This window comes from Physcomitrium patens, chromosome 4 (assembly GCF_059467195.1).
Source record: "Physcomitrium patens ecotype Gransden chromosome 4, ASM5946719v1, whole genome shotgun sequence".
Taxonomy (NCBI): domain Eukaryota; kingdom Viridiplantae; phylum Streptophyta; class Bryopsida; order Funariales; family Funariaceae; genus Physcomitrium; species Physcomitrium patens.
The window spans coordinates 10,991,132-11,005,561 of NC_143413.1; the positions used below are offsets into that span (position 1 = coordinate 10,991,132).

The following is a 14,430-nucleotide window of genomic DNA, read 5'->3' on the forward strand; positions in this document are numbered from 1 at the left end:
CCTGGAAGATGAGTTTCTAGGTTGTGACTGGAGGATTTCGGTGGGCTGCGATGTCCAACATCCTGGTCAACCGAGTGAACACCTCCGGCGAGAATGTAGAAGTTTCACCGAGATTAGTCCAGTCAGAGTTGGAGTCAAGAATGGAATGTTTCTGGATAAACGCGCAGACCTTCACCGCCGTTAAACTGAGCCTCACGTCGAAAACCTCCTCCACACTATTACTTCTGCATATATTACCGAAAAGTTCTCCTGATCTTTATTTCTTTTATTACCTTCTCCTGAAGATGGGGAACACATGAACCGGGATACCAGTAGGGAGATCATAAACGCAAATGGCAATTCCAATGAACAGTACACGCCTACAACAAAGTAGGTAGTAGAGCTAGAGCTGCTTGGCCTATGTAACTTCCAAAATCTTGTTCAAAACCTAAGATTTTGTGTAAAAGAGCCAAAGCCAAATCGATTCACGCATTGGGACTACCCAATAATCTTCAATGTACAAAGCATAGAATTATCTCCGTGACCTCCTGCTGTTTAAACACCATGATACATTCCTCGCAAGTCAGTGCAGGAATAGTAAACTCTACTTTTAGTCCCAAAATTCAGCAGACAATAGAAAACTTCTGCATAAAGTTTTGTTCTGGGTTAAGGATTGGTTGTAGGACAACATAAGCACGAATTAGCGACAATCGTTAAGGAGAAAGAGGCCTTGGAGTGTGAACAACTTCCTCAGGTGCCATCCCAAGAACATTCCCAAAACAGTGCGAAATAGTGTTAAGACTAAACTTTAAACGAAACTCCATACTTCTTCCCTATCCAAAATCAATATCTTCATCCAAATGACTCCTAGACCATAATGAAAGTTTCGTAGAGAACAACTTTCAACTTTCAAAAAGGCTTCCGCTTGTGTCCCATGAAACAACGAATATAAGCTCAAGCCCATGCCGTGAAGTGTTGAACAAGTGCTTCAACACAAGACTTACCTCATTGCATTAATCGTCTGAGCTCTTCCCCTCAACATAGTACTTGAGCTCGTTCGGATTACGACCCGCATACCATGAGAAGAGACCGCTGTTGCATTGTAATGAGTCTCCAACTCACCATAACACCTTCTTATCTTTTCTCAATTTATACATACGAGAATCAGATAAACAGCACGATTTTCAGGCAACAGAAACAATACATGTCCAACTTGAAGCCCAATTCAGGATTCCGTAGGGTCATAACCAATATGATAACTCTGATGAAATGAGATTTCATGAAGTAATAATCTTGGAAAGAAGGCTTCTCGAATCTGTGATTAGCATTTTATGATTGTCAACAATGCAAATCTAATCTCTGAAAGCAAAGTGAAAGCTCCACCTCCAACATTGCCAATTCATTCAGCCCCAGAAGCAGAGCACCCAAACTCTAACAAGAAGAAACTAGGACCTTTTGTGTTCTAGGCTGAAAGTTACGATATCACAGTGTCAGTTGCATTTGGTTCAGCAAACTGACGCTACTTCTAGGGAAGAACAGAGACGAAAACTGACAGCATTTGAACTCGATTCTGTCGAACAGGAAACCTCAGCGAAGGAGATCGACTCAAGCCACAGCTGACGTCTGGAACTAAATTGTCCTGCTGATGTCTACCACAAAAACCTCCCCATGCAACCCTAAAGATAGGATGTGTAGGTTTACAATCGAACACAAAAGCCCCGCACTCGAACCTTAATCAGTTCTCTTATTGCAGCATTGCATCCTCACCACCTTCAGCACCCGCGACAGAACTAGCGGGAGCTACTTCTTTAGATGAAAAGATCTTCGGCCTTAGCTTAGCGCGCTTCTTCATGGAGAAAGCTCGTGCAGCTTTCGGCAACTTTGGCTGCAGCTCCTGTTGGTCCGCCGAACCTTCATCGTCAGCAATCATCATCTCGACGTCTTCAATGGTGACTAGTCCTGACTGAAGAGCCTCCTTCTGCGCTCGTCTCCACTTCTTCATAAGCTTGGCCTTCTTCTTCCCAGAAAGGTAACCAGAGTGAGCATTCACGGTCGACACCTTCAAAGAAACAGCGGTGGAGGCACAGCAGGAGTCATCTGCGCACGACACCCTCGAAGCCGCGGAGGTAAGCTTCGCTTTTTTCCGCTCCGCCCGCTTCTGTCGCCTCTCCTTCTGAATATTCCTCCGCGGAAGATTGAACTTGTTCATCTTGAACCTCTTATGTCTTCCGAAACTCCCACTTCGATCCTTCCAGAGGTTCAGCGAAAGTAACCCCCGCCGCAAGTCAATCGAATAGACAGCGCCGTATTGAAGAATCTCGTTCGAGCTTCGAAACCTGACACCCAAAATCCAAGAACCTAAAAGTAACAGCTAATCAAAGCCCACCAGAAACAGGAGGGCAGTGTGTAGAAAATGGCGGAAACAGAGATCCACGAAGAGAGCTCAGGAGAGGCGCGAGGCTTTCTTCGAGCTTCAGCCGCAGTGCGGCACTCAGTTGCATCCCTAGCCTCCATAGCCCTACTGCTCACAACGTAACCCTAATCGTAAAAGTGTGCGCAGGAATAGGCTCTGTCACTACTCCACGGTAGACCTAGGCGGAAAAAGGTTGAGCACGTAAACTATTCGTCAATAAAAATACGTACATCCATCGAACTTTTCGCTTCGATTGAGAGTATTATTGTACTAATCATCCAAATTTGTACATAGTTCTGTATATCTATAGTTTCGAGAATACATTCTCTGTGAAGAATATCAACCCTAACAATTTTTTTAACTTTACAAAATTTTGATACAGCTCTGGCATAAATATTTTGCAAAATGAGAATTGTTTCATGTTACATTGCCATCTATTTCTAAGTGATTGCAGGTGTGTGTAACTGTGTGTGTATTGATATGTATTAATAAGTAAATTCACATGTATTTCAAGGTGATTTTTGAACTTTAAATTTCTTATGTATTTGATTATATATTAATTTAAAATTTGCATCAATCTAAGCATGAACCATGTACACTCAATTTGTGCTCATTAATTTAAATACTACAGTAGAAGATATAAAGTTCTAATTAGACAAAATAAAATGTTTTAGTGGGATACTTTAAGAAAGTGTTTTTTTACAATGTACATTTTTGGATTATATGTATGTAAAAATAAAACAAAATAACATTTTAAACTATTAAAGTAAGAAAGTTATGGAAATTTTTATTAAAATATTAAACAGGCATTATGATGATAATATATATATATATATATATATATATATATTCCTGAATTTATATATAAAATAGTATATCGTCTTTAATTTTTTCATTGCACCATTGTGTCTTTTTTTTATTATTATTTTAAAAAAAATCGTAAAAGACATGCTTAAAATGTATTATCATTTGCATTTACAGTTACAGTATATAAATTCCAAATATAAAGACATAAATGTTTATTTTCAAATTAATATTTTAAAAGAAAGTTTAAGCAGGCCTCTTTATTTTAAAATACTTCTTTTGCTTAGTCTTTTCTTATGTTATTAATATCTAGTCTTAATTATTGATTTGTTAAAACAATCACTGCACTATATTATATTTCATCATTCTTTATTTGAATCATTCATAATATCAATATATTTGCAATTGAATATATATATTTTTCATCTGATTTTAATTTTATTTTATTTTATTTTTGCAAACTAAAATAACATGATTGAAGAATAATACGCAATTTATTCTAATACTGTAATAACATGTAATTCAAATAGAACTAACAATGCATCAAATCAAAACACGTAAAAAAAAAAAAATCTCAAATAAATTTTTTTAAAATAAAAAATAATAATTAATCATTTATTCATGCTTTCAATTTCTATTGAAATATTTTAAAAACTTCACATTGAGAAGACGACAGTTATAAGTACAACCGTAGCACAAGGATCCACACTCCAAATAATTGGATGGCTTGTATTCGGGCACTAAATCCTGTGCGGGCAGCAGGGCAGCTGTTGCCAAATTTTGGAACGAGATAAAACTAGACCGACGCAGGTGTGAACGGAATGTCGAGGGCCGGGACGGATTTTCAGCCCGCAATAGTCACGTTCCCCTCGTCTTAAGGAGATAACAACAACAACAACAACAACAACAGTAGACGACGACATAGATCTTACGTTATCTCCATAGCCACCATTCTCGAGCTTCGTGCCCCCCCCCCCCCCCCGCGTTGCAGTAGTGACCGCTCTTCGAAGTCCTTCCCCCTTCATTGTTGCTGGGTGCATATTCGACGCGATCCTGGCTCCACATTCTTCGACCTGTCTTCCATTTCGGACGTTTGGATGAGAGCCATTTTGGCTATCGGGTTCTTTCTCCGAGCTTCTTGCACTCGGTTTATTGTAAGGTTATGACAGTTCTGCCGTTTTTTTGCAGCGCAGAAATCAGTGTTTTCGTCTGCTGCGTTGCGGAATCGGTGGAAGTTTTGAAAGACAAGTCTCACGCAATCTTTAGACTCGTCGATATGAGACTCATGACGGCTAATTCTCATGGCAGTATCTTTTTCTTCTGTTTTTTTCAGTCATGGAAGTGACAATTCTGACCTGGCTGTTGGAATCTCAGGGAGAGGTTACGATTCGAGAAGATGTTACGCGTTGTCTCAACGGGATGCAATATTTCTCAAATGGGGAGAAAGATTTTTGGCGGTTTTTTGAGGTAATTCTTCTTCTTCCTTCCGCCATGATCGAGTCAACGGCCGAAAATTTCTCTGTGCATGTCATTAATGTCCTTGTTTGATCCGAATTTGCTTTAAGATTGTGTGAAGGATACAAGCAGCTGCTGTTAATTGTGCACTCTACATGGAATTATTATTTGGAAGGGACTCGCTTCAGGCTCGGGAACGCTTGTCGGAGTCGATGAGTTTTATGATCTGACGTATTCTAGGGGAGTTTTCTGCGCTGCAAGTAATGCGCCACATTCCAACCAAGGAGCGAAACTTATTTTCTGGAACACTGTAAAATGAGGCAAATATACACATTGACTGGAACGTAGCTCCTCAAAGTCAGACTGCTAAGTTTTACACACACGAGACTCTGAAACATGTCATCGACGTAGCCAAAACATATCCCTTCTGACCAATTAGTTGCAGTGGGTTAGAAAAAAGTCCATCGGCAAGCTGAATTAGCGAATGCGTGAGACCACGAAGACGAGAAATAAAGAATCGAGGTTTTTCATGAGATTGCCTTGTCTGTTAACATGGTAAAATTAAGAAGGCGCTCATCCCGTGTTCAGGTAAAGGGAGAGCTCCTAAGGTAACATTTCGCGAGGATTTGACCAAGTGAAGTCCTAAGCTAATAGGTGATCCTCGGGTGAAAAATCAGAATGTTTGTTCAAATTTTCATCGTTTTCACTTTCTTCGGAGGAAGACGATGACGACGAAGAAGAGGAAGAAGATGAAGATGAAGACTTTCCCCCTCGCGTTTTCTTTTTATCAAAGTTCTTATTCTTCTTTTTCTCAGTGGATGAAACCTTGAGACGCTGCAGTGTGGCAGGCTGATCCTGGGGCTCAATTTGCACGAGGTTGCCAGGAGTGTTGGCTTGACGAAACTCGGATTTCTCGGAGGAGCTTGCTTCAACTTCAGCTCCTCTCACGGTATTGAGTGTCTTTGCTCCAGTAATTGGACGACTCTTTGACGACGTACTTGAAGAAATTGTCCTCGACTTTTGAGAAGGAGTCTCCTTCTCTACCTTCCGATGTCTCAAACCCTTAGAAGGACGACTGCTGGTCGTGTCCTGAGTTTCTCTTAATTGAATTTTTAATGGTTTTGAACGATTTGGCCTGACGAATGTGGGGGTGTCCAGGTAAATAACCTCTCTTAATGAACCCACTGCCTTTCCACGCTTGTGAGGAGGTTGGGAAACCTCTGCTAACGGTCTTGGGTGTGCAATCTCTGCCTCCTGAGAAGGGTTTACTCCTTCCTTCGACGTGTGGAAATTCTTGGCTCGAGGAGACTGTCCTATCTGAGCATCAGAGAGGATCTCAGAAGTTTCTTTAATTGTGCTCATCGTCTGTGCTCTAAGAACATTCTGATTTGATGAGCTACTCAGCGGCGATGGCTTCAGTTCCTGCGAACTACCACTCTCACCGACCCTTCCTGTTCCAAAGATCGGTGGCGAACCTGGAGAGTGTGCAGAGGAGGGTGATGCTCCACCTTTCCCTTCGTCATTTTCATTGCTACAGGATGCTTCGCGCCGAAATGTAAGAGGAGAACCAGACTCGAAGCCAGAGTTATCTCGAGAAAGCTGCCCTTTCACATATCCCTGGAGGTAGGATGCACTTATGATTTCATCGCCTTCAACAACGCCACTTTCATACAGAACTCCTCTCTTGAATGTGAAGGGTGAGAGGGTAAGTTGGTCTCCAACTTTCTCATTGTCATCTTTATGGGAGGTTTTCATTTTGAGTATAAGAGGAGAAGACTCTAAGCTTGAGTGCTCACGTGAAAGTTGCCCTCTCAAGTAGCCCTGCAAATAAGCTACTCTCAAAGCTTCGTCGTCGATGTCGTCCTCAATGTGTTCTCCAGAGAAAGAATTTTCTCTTGACAGCTGCCCTGCCAAATATCGCTGCAAGTCTCTCACAAGTGCTTTTTCGGCATCACTCTCCATGATTATTTCTGAGTTGAGAGCAGACGATGGCTCAGCAAATGAGTTGTCACGTGAAAGCTGACCTTGCAGATAACGCTGGAGCGAACGCACTCTTGCCAGTTCGTTGCCGCTGTCATCCCCACTTGTTGGGAGCTTTCCTGACGTCGAAGTATCCTTTTTGAGTCCTTCCACGTTCTCTCCCTTGGAAGAGAGTGAGGCTCCGCTTTTTCGACCTGATCTTTTCCTCAAAGATGCAGAATCTCCCTCGCCGAGATCTGGCAAGGATGTATCTTGATTTGCATGAAGCTTAGTGGCTTGACCAAAGGCTCCCCATTTCAAAGGCAAGGGTGATGTGTCTTGGACTGACTCTTTACTATTCATGTCCACCTCAACGAACTCACTATCTATCCCCGCTAACGAGTCATGTAAAGTAGCCTTCTCATCCTCTTCAATATCCTTCCCGTATTCCTGGCCTTTCTCCACATCTCCACGGACTGCAATCTTCTCATCTGAAAAAGCCGGATGATTGTATGCATTTCGGAAGAACACGGCTAGATTTAAGTCCGGTTCTTCCCGTCTATCTATAGTATCCTTCTCCACAGCAGTCTATTAACAAACCAAACGAGTGTGAATTTCAGGACAGGAAGAATGTACAGCGTTGTTGAGAAAGCATGTTGGTCTACTTTTCACATGAAATGGGTTAGAACTAGACCAAGAAGTGGCTTGGTCTCAGAGAACCCGAGGAAAACTGGAAGACAATTTGTCAACAAAGTATAACCTGCATACAGTTCAACTCGTAACTATCTACCAAATTAGGATCATGAACCTTGTGACTGCAACATTCAAAAACCAGAAGAAGATAACCGATTAGTTAAGGGACTTCAAGTCTTTCACAGAATTTTACCTCTACCGGGTAGTTCTTGAAGGCAGGCTCAAATCGCTTTTTGCAGTAGTTGTTGAAAACCAAAGTCAACACCGGCAAGGCAATCATGAAGGGTGTCGAACTACAAGAATCTCTCACATAACGAAGAATTTGATCCTTGACGCTCGATCCGGCAGGTGTTTGGACGAAAGTTATCGGACCTTTAACAAGGAACAGACTGATAAGTGTAACATGCTCAATAATGAGAGCAGCAATAATGCGCCCATGAACGTGAGGCCAGAATGATCCTGCGCTCTCGTAGGCGGAGTCATACACGTTGATAATCTGCAGACGATCATTCTACAGAGGTTAACGATGACTTCGAAGAACGATTTAAGGAATACTTGTTAAAGAAAAGCCTAGATAATGTCACTACGTAGAGCATGCGGCTATATAGAACCCATATAGACGGCAGCAGAGATTGTACCTGATGACGGTAAACGACAAAACCGAAGCCCATAAATACGACAATGAATGGAATGATGACTGGTGTAATGACCGAATACACCAGACCCATCAAAAAATAAAGTTGCAGCTGGGGCAGAGTCTCATCCAAAGTCAGGGTCCCAGGGGAAGCTGCTTCCAGTCTGTCGCTGTCAGTCTTGCAAAACAATGTATTCTTAACATGGTATTTCACCAACGGCGTGAGTCGAAGGATCTCCCCAGCCGGACCGGACCACCCATCCACCATGATGTACGTGATGAAGAAAGACGCCTTCTGAGGTATGGATAGTGCTATCGTGTTCAGAAACCTGTTTGACAGCACAACCACAATTCTTAGAGAGTGCACACACTGAAAAGGACCATGATTCCATTTGTTGGTAACTCGTGTTTTAAGTCTACTACAACACATGAGCAACATCGTTAGAGAGGATGTCAAGTTTATGCCAGAACTTCGGAGATTCTTAGCATTATTAGAACATTCTGAAGAGAGTGCAGTTCAGTGTTTGCAAAGCTCTATAATTGATAATGGTGGCTGAACGTTGACCTTGACACAGAGTAAGAGAAGAGGGTGGGGTCGAAATAAAACACACCCTAAAACTGACGAGGATGTGACAAAAGTCTTCAGCTGCTGAAATGCAGATCCTGTTAGAATACTTCCGAAGAATATGTTGACGACCACGAAATAATAGTACTTCGCAGCTGCACGCCGCTCAAGCTTCGATATGGACAGATGTCCTTCGAACTTCGAGAGAAACATTATAAACATCGGCAGAAGCAGGAAGCAGAGTTTCAAAATGAGCCCTGGTAGAAATCCTTGAACAAACGATGAAATGAATTCCCTGTTCATTTACCACAAGAAACAGCAAAAGCCGAATTAAAGCTCCGCTCCTGTTCTTCCTTACAGCTGTTGATACACTAAAAATCAAGCACCAACTACGAGACACTTCCTACGATGAACAGTCCACTTAACCGCAATGAAAGATTCTTTGACAGAATATATTCAGAATAAAGCTAAAGAAGATCATGTTTTAATTCACGCATTTCAAAGGTTTCATTAGTCGTGCAAGCCATGAACAATGCGAGGCGCATCGAGTGGAATTACAGGGACTTACATCTGAAGGAATCCATCGAGAGCGGGAATGGATCTTCGAAGCCCTTCAAGGTTTGCCAATGATTGCACGGCTGCAATCGGAATCATGTAGAAGAAGACCGTGAGGAAAACAATCACAGTAATTGCTAGTCGTCGAAAACCAAGCTGGACATACGGTATCGCAAGGTTGGGCCAGTATACATCGCGCGGCTCTGGCGCCCAGCATGTCAGCCACAACGTTGGGTCTTGCACTTGTTGAGTTTGGGCGCAAACAGCAGCCCCCCAGCGGGTTCTGAAGGAAACAAACGCTGCCGGCATTATGGCCTTTGGGTCGCTTATCACAAATTCACGCTCGATTTCTGCCTGGATAGACCCAACCAAGCAATTCTTAGTGAACACTGGCGCAGAGCTGGACCCAAACGATGTGATAAATAGATTGCACCATACTCCAAAAGATGGAAGGAATATGTTTTCAGCTTACTTCCGTGGTCAATCGTTCCACTAGAGCTGAGTAGTGGTCTATTGCATCGACTTGCTCTCCGAAGATACCACAAAAGCCCGTCTGCGCACAAACGCTCAAATTTGATTTCAGCAAACCCAAACCTCAACATAGGAGAGAAAAAACATGTCAGCACTCACATTCGGGACCTACTTCTTTTCAAGGAGATGTGAAGAGAGTTATTAGAACTCCCTGATCTAACCGTATTCGCAATTCGGTGTTTTCAAACTACATGAAAACCTTTAAGACTGCATTGTGGCTAGAATACAAAAAATATGTGGAATGAAGTACCTTGGTCATGGGTCTCATGGCCGGTTTACGCTTATACTTGAGTTGGAAATAGTCTAGCCAGTTTTGTGCTTTGTCTCTTTCCCTTGCAATCTTGGTCAGCTTGTTTGCATTGTACGCCATCTGTCATCCAATTCATGTAAGGTTGTATTCACCGAAATTGAACCATTTACAAGCACCCATCATATATTGTAGCGGAATAAATTTTCGAAATCAATATCGACACAGCTTTTAATACTTCTGATGTTGAAAATGATGTTTTCGGGTTGGCTGAGATGATGTGACGATCAACTACCGACCAAGCGTGTAGATGAAATAGAGACGAGAAAAGTTGGAAAATACCTCATGCGTTAAATAATAATCTGGGTGGTTTGTGCGGAAGAAAGTCTCGACTTGTTTGCCAAGGGGCAGAGTGCCCTTGTCAGGTATTTGCAATACCATAACCTGAGAGCATCACAATTTGCACATCAATCCAACGTATTTGCATGCTAAATATTGCCTTGCTCTCCCTTCTTGAAGACAAGAGAAATAGAAGCCATTTAATAACGTTTTTTTAATTCTCAGATGGTAAAGAAGGCTACGACTGAATGAAAAGTGATCTATCATTTTCACTCTGCCATCTCGAGTACTTCCCTTCTTATTGAACAATGACTAGGTTTAAGGGAAAAGGATGCTCACTGTGTACTGATCGGGCCGCCTTGTCTCATCAGAGAGAAACTTCAAGCGCAGTGCTGCGATGCTCTTATATTCCATGAAAAGAATGAAGCAAACCCAGGCGGTGAAAACATATGACATAACCAGATGTGCCCAGAGCCTGTGCATTGCGTGTGGTGAAAGTGAGGATTCAATTTTTGGATCTAATTGCCTGTTATCAGAGAAAATAGTTTCTTGAATAGCAACAGCGAAAACCCGTGCACTATGAGCATGTTCATCGACGCATATCCAGGAAGCAGGAAGTCTCAAAGGAGCGCTATCTGTGGTCTCATCGATGCTCTTTCACAACTTAAAGGACTACGAAAGCGTATCAAAACTATGATTTTGAATGTTAAAAAGTGTGAAAACATGGACGTTGTTTTGCAGACCCCTGATAAATCGCCACCAAATCAGATCATGGATATCAATTCTAACTTAATGTGGTCAGCAAAATTTAGCATCTTCCTGTTCACAGTTTGTTTCAAGTAGTCCTTTCAGAAAAAGATGTATTTCTCGTTGTAACCACCTTGGAGATCTATTAGGTACATTAGACATGGAAAGTTTGTCGATAGAGCTAAACAGGAATTTCGTATCGGTGGTGTTGCTGGTAACATCTGTCCCCGACTCAGCCAGCGATCCCGCTCCTACGTTCACAGGAACCAAAATCGCCATGCTCAGTATCATCAGGGGTATGAAGATCTTCAACCTACAAAACTCAAAACAACATCCGTTTCTCAGCAATTGCCCAACTTCAAGCATTCAATAAATTTTGAAATGGGGAGTCATATATCTTCCACAATAGTTGTCCTGATGTAGATCAATGAGATCTGTAAAACTAAAAAAACGAGCAAAACCCATCTACTGGGTTTCATGTTACTGCACCATGAGAATCCTACCTTCGCCTGTCCATTACGAACATAACCAATCTAAAAAAGAAAAGAAAAAAGGAAAAAAAGCTGAGAAGCCTCACTACAAGGGACTTTGGATTAATTGTTCCTTTCAATAATTGCATGTATGTGTAATGCAAGGCATTCCTTAAAAGTACAAGAATGGAAAAACAAATGAAAAAATAGAAGAATTAATATCCGCTGAAAGAAGCTTCACAGAAGAAATGCCGCGTGAGATGAGGTCGCATATGGCACGTGAATGAAGTTGCCTAAAGTGCTTAGATGATGAAAGTGAGAGGGAAACACTCGTTCAAGAGAGAGTGTTAAGCACTCACCCGACCAAGAAGATGCGGAGATAGACTGCGGAGTCGAGTCCCGCGTGCTGGATAATGTCATTCTCGGTCTTGCGGAGAGCAGACTTGACCCAGTCGAATAACCTCGTATACTGATTGAGCTCGAGATTGACGTACTTCTCTATTGGCTTCAGCTGGCGAGGAGTTGCTCTTGGTCTTCCCTTACGAAGACCCTTAATGTACAGCTTCGGATAGTAGACGCGATCGTTCACTGGCTGAAGACTAAGAAACACAAAACTCAACAGGAACAATATGGTGAGGCCGATGTTGACAAGTGCTGCTACGCCTATTTCCCGCAAGGTCGTCATCTTCCGGGCTCACTTTAATCTTCGCAATGCGTTTAATTAGACACCCCTTTAGAGTTCTCAATTCAAGCTGTTTTTCTTTCGCACTACTTCCAGATAGGGAAAGACAGGAGGAGTTACATACTGCTTCACGTTGGATCAGTCTCCGTTACCGAATGACGAATACTGGTAGATATGTTGAGAAGCACGACATCTCAACCTGGTTGCAGTTACCAGCCGGGGATTCAATCCGCACTGGCAGCCTTTCAAAGTACTCTATCCCGGACATGTGACAGAAACTCTGTTGAATTCGTCCACATTGCTCCACAATGCCAACGCAGTACAGGGGTTGTCACTCATTAGAAAAAGGAAAGGTTTGACGCATTTCCAGTTGCAAATGAGTCATCTTTCAAAAACTGTTATCGATCCCAGCCTGACTCGTGTTGATATCATACGAGAAAAATGTAGCCCAGGAAATGCCTAGTCCCCGCAAGTATGACCTTGGTGAGGGCATTCAAAATCGCAGGACGAAGGAGCCATTTGCAGCTTCCAATTCAACGAAGTAATTCTAAGATGATCCGAGCAAGTTCCCGACAAGGATGAAAGGAAGAAACCAACGAACATCGAATACAATGCTCGCACTTCAGAGCACGCAGCACAAAAACTCTGCACTCCTTACACTGACGCCAGTCCACACTCAGTCGAGAATTAAAATTCACGAATCGAATGCACACACAAACGGCACGGACTTTCGGTGCACTCGAACAGGGGACACACAACGATGTCGTCAACAAGATCGTGTTCAAATTACACGAAACTCTTCCGCGTGCTGCTGCATCTCATCATCCCTCCCACTGAACCACAATCACAACCTTGTCCACTAATCTACGCAACAACCTCAAGGAACGGAAACGCTAGAAGTTCAAAACAAAGGAACACAGGACTCCCTAACAAACCACATATACCAGAGCAAACAGGCAAAAGGCCAGACAAACCCACCAAAACCATTGCAGAAAAGCAAAGATCGCACTGGTAATCGCCTCCGTCCAATACAAGAACACGACCTCGAGAAACTAGCGGGAATGCGGCAATTTTTAATCGGTAGGCGAGCTTGAACGCGAGCTGCAGCAGGCGGGGGAGGAGATACCGGTATCAGCAAGCTGTTAGCGCCGGGAGCCAAGGCGTGGAAGGGAGATAGCACGTTCTGTCCGGGATCGGTGCCCATCATCGACGGTTGCGCTTCGCACTGCGAGAGCGCTATTCCAGATTCCGCCAAATTTGTGGAGGTCGCGACAACGTCAGCGTTATGATCGTCACAACCGGTACTCAGTGCGTCCCGAGGATTTCGTTCCCGGGAGTTACTGGGTTGCGGCGGGGAGCTCGCGGGGGGGGGGGGGGGAGGGGGGGATCACACTGCCCTGCCTTGCTCCGATTCTCTTCCTTGCATCCCTGCAAAATTTGAGGAATCTGAACAACCCGATGTTGTTGTTGTCGTCCCTCCAGATTCTTCACAAACTCACTGCGCGCTGATCGACGCCCGCGCGCAATAGTTTCTTGTTAAACGTTCTGGGGACTTCCCGGTGACAATGTAGGGTGATGCCGGCGTTTACGGCAGGCTTCGAACCCTCGACCGGTTGGATTCATCGCAGGAATAAATATTTAGACAATATTATCTGTCCATATAACATCTATTGTGAACAGTTTTTGTGCGTTGCATCCTTTTATTCATAGGGTGCAGTTGCAATTTTTATGATTGGAATTTGAATCACTAGTGTATTTGGTATTACTGTTTGCTATATTTCAATAGTTTATGTTCATTTGAATCCCACAATGGTTGACTTCTTTGTTGGTGGGTTTGGCAGGTCGTGCAATTCTAGTTGTATGTGGCCTCTGTCAAAGGTTCCTTCAAATCATTCATATGCATCATAAAATTTATTAATCAAACCAGTGTTATTTAGAATGATTGTATTGTGTTTTATTAGTTATTATCTCTTTGTGTATGTAGGTGTGTATATATTTTCACACACTAATTTTTTTTAAACTTATATATTACTCAACAGGGAGCATCAGATTAAGATAATGGATGAAATAAAAGACTTTAGAAAATCAATTTAGAGTAGGATGCATTCAATTGTGTACACCATTCCTATGTAGGACAAACTAATTTCAAAAAGATTGGAGAGTACTTGTCTGAGTTGTCTAGTCTCATTTGTGTATGAAAAACCCATTACTCAAAAACATACACATGTTCATAGTCTTAATTTAATCTAAGATTTCTCATGTGCACAATCAAAGATTAATAATGAGAATATAATCAAATTTTTGTATCATAAAACATAATCATGGCTAACAAGTTCATGACAATAGCAAGCTAATAT

General features: G+C 42.4%; 2 protein-coding genes and 1 long non-coding RNA gene across 3 annotated transcripts; 1 reads left to right on the forward strand and 2 right to left on the reverse strand.

Annotated features, from left to right (window-relative positions):
- Positions 1-1,269: 1,269 nt before the first annotated feature.
- LOC112281766 (uncharacterized) lies at positions 1,270-2,522 on the reverse strand. Its single transcript, XM_024518638.3, has one exon. The coding sequence runs from the start codon at positions 2,186-2,188 to the stop codon at positions 1,724-1,726; it is 465 nt and encodes a 154-aa protein (XP_024374406.1). The 5' UTR covers positions 2,189-2,522; the 3' UTR covers positions 1,270-1,723.
- A 1,651-nt stretch (positions 2,523-4,173) lies between these two features.
- Positions 4,174-5,184, forward strand: LOC149989396 (uncharacterized). Its single transcript, XR_016502615.1, has 3 exons — positions 4,174-4,350; positions 4,571-4,663; positions 4,827-5,184. It is a non-coding gene; the product is annotated as an uncharacterized LOC149989396 (long non-coding RNA).
- On the reverse strand, positions 5,153-12,215 carry LOC112281438 (hyperosmolality-gated Ca2+ permeable channel 1.5). Its single transcript, XM_024517953.3, has 11 exons — positions 11,751-12,215; positions 11,055-11,234; positions 10,514-10,649; positions 10,178-10,279; positions 9,839-9,958; positions 9,530-9,610; positions 9,071-9,411; positions 8,549-8,797; positions 7,942-8,266; positions 7,497-7,799; positions 5,153-7,198 (listed from the first exon to the last, which is right to left on the reverse strand). Exons 1-11 carry the CDS (start codon positions 12,074-12,076, stop codon positions 5,294-5,296), a joined length of 4,068 nt encoding a protein of 1,355 aa, XP_024373721.1. The 5' UTR covers positions 12,077-12,215; the 3' UTR covers positions 5,153-5,293.
- Positions 12,216-14,430: the final 2,215 nt, after the last annotated feature.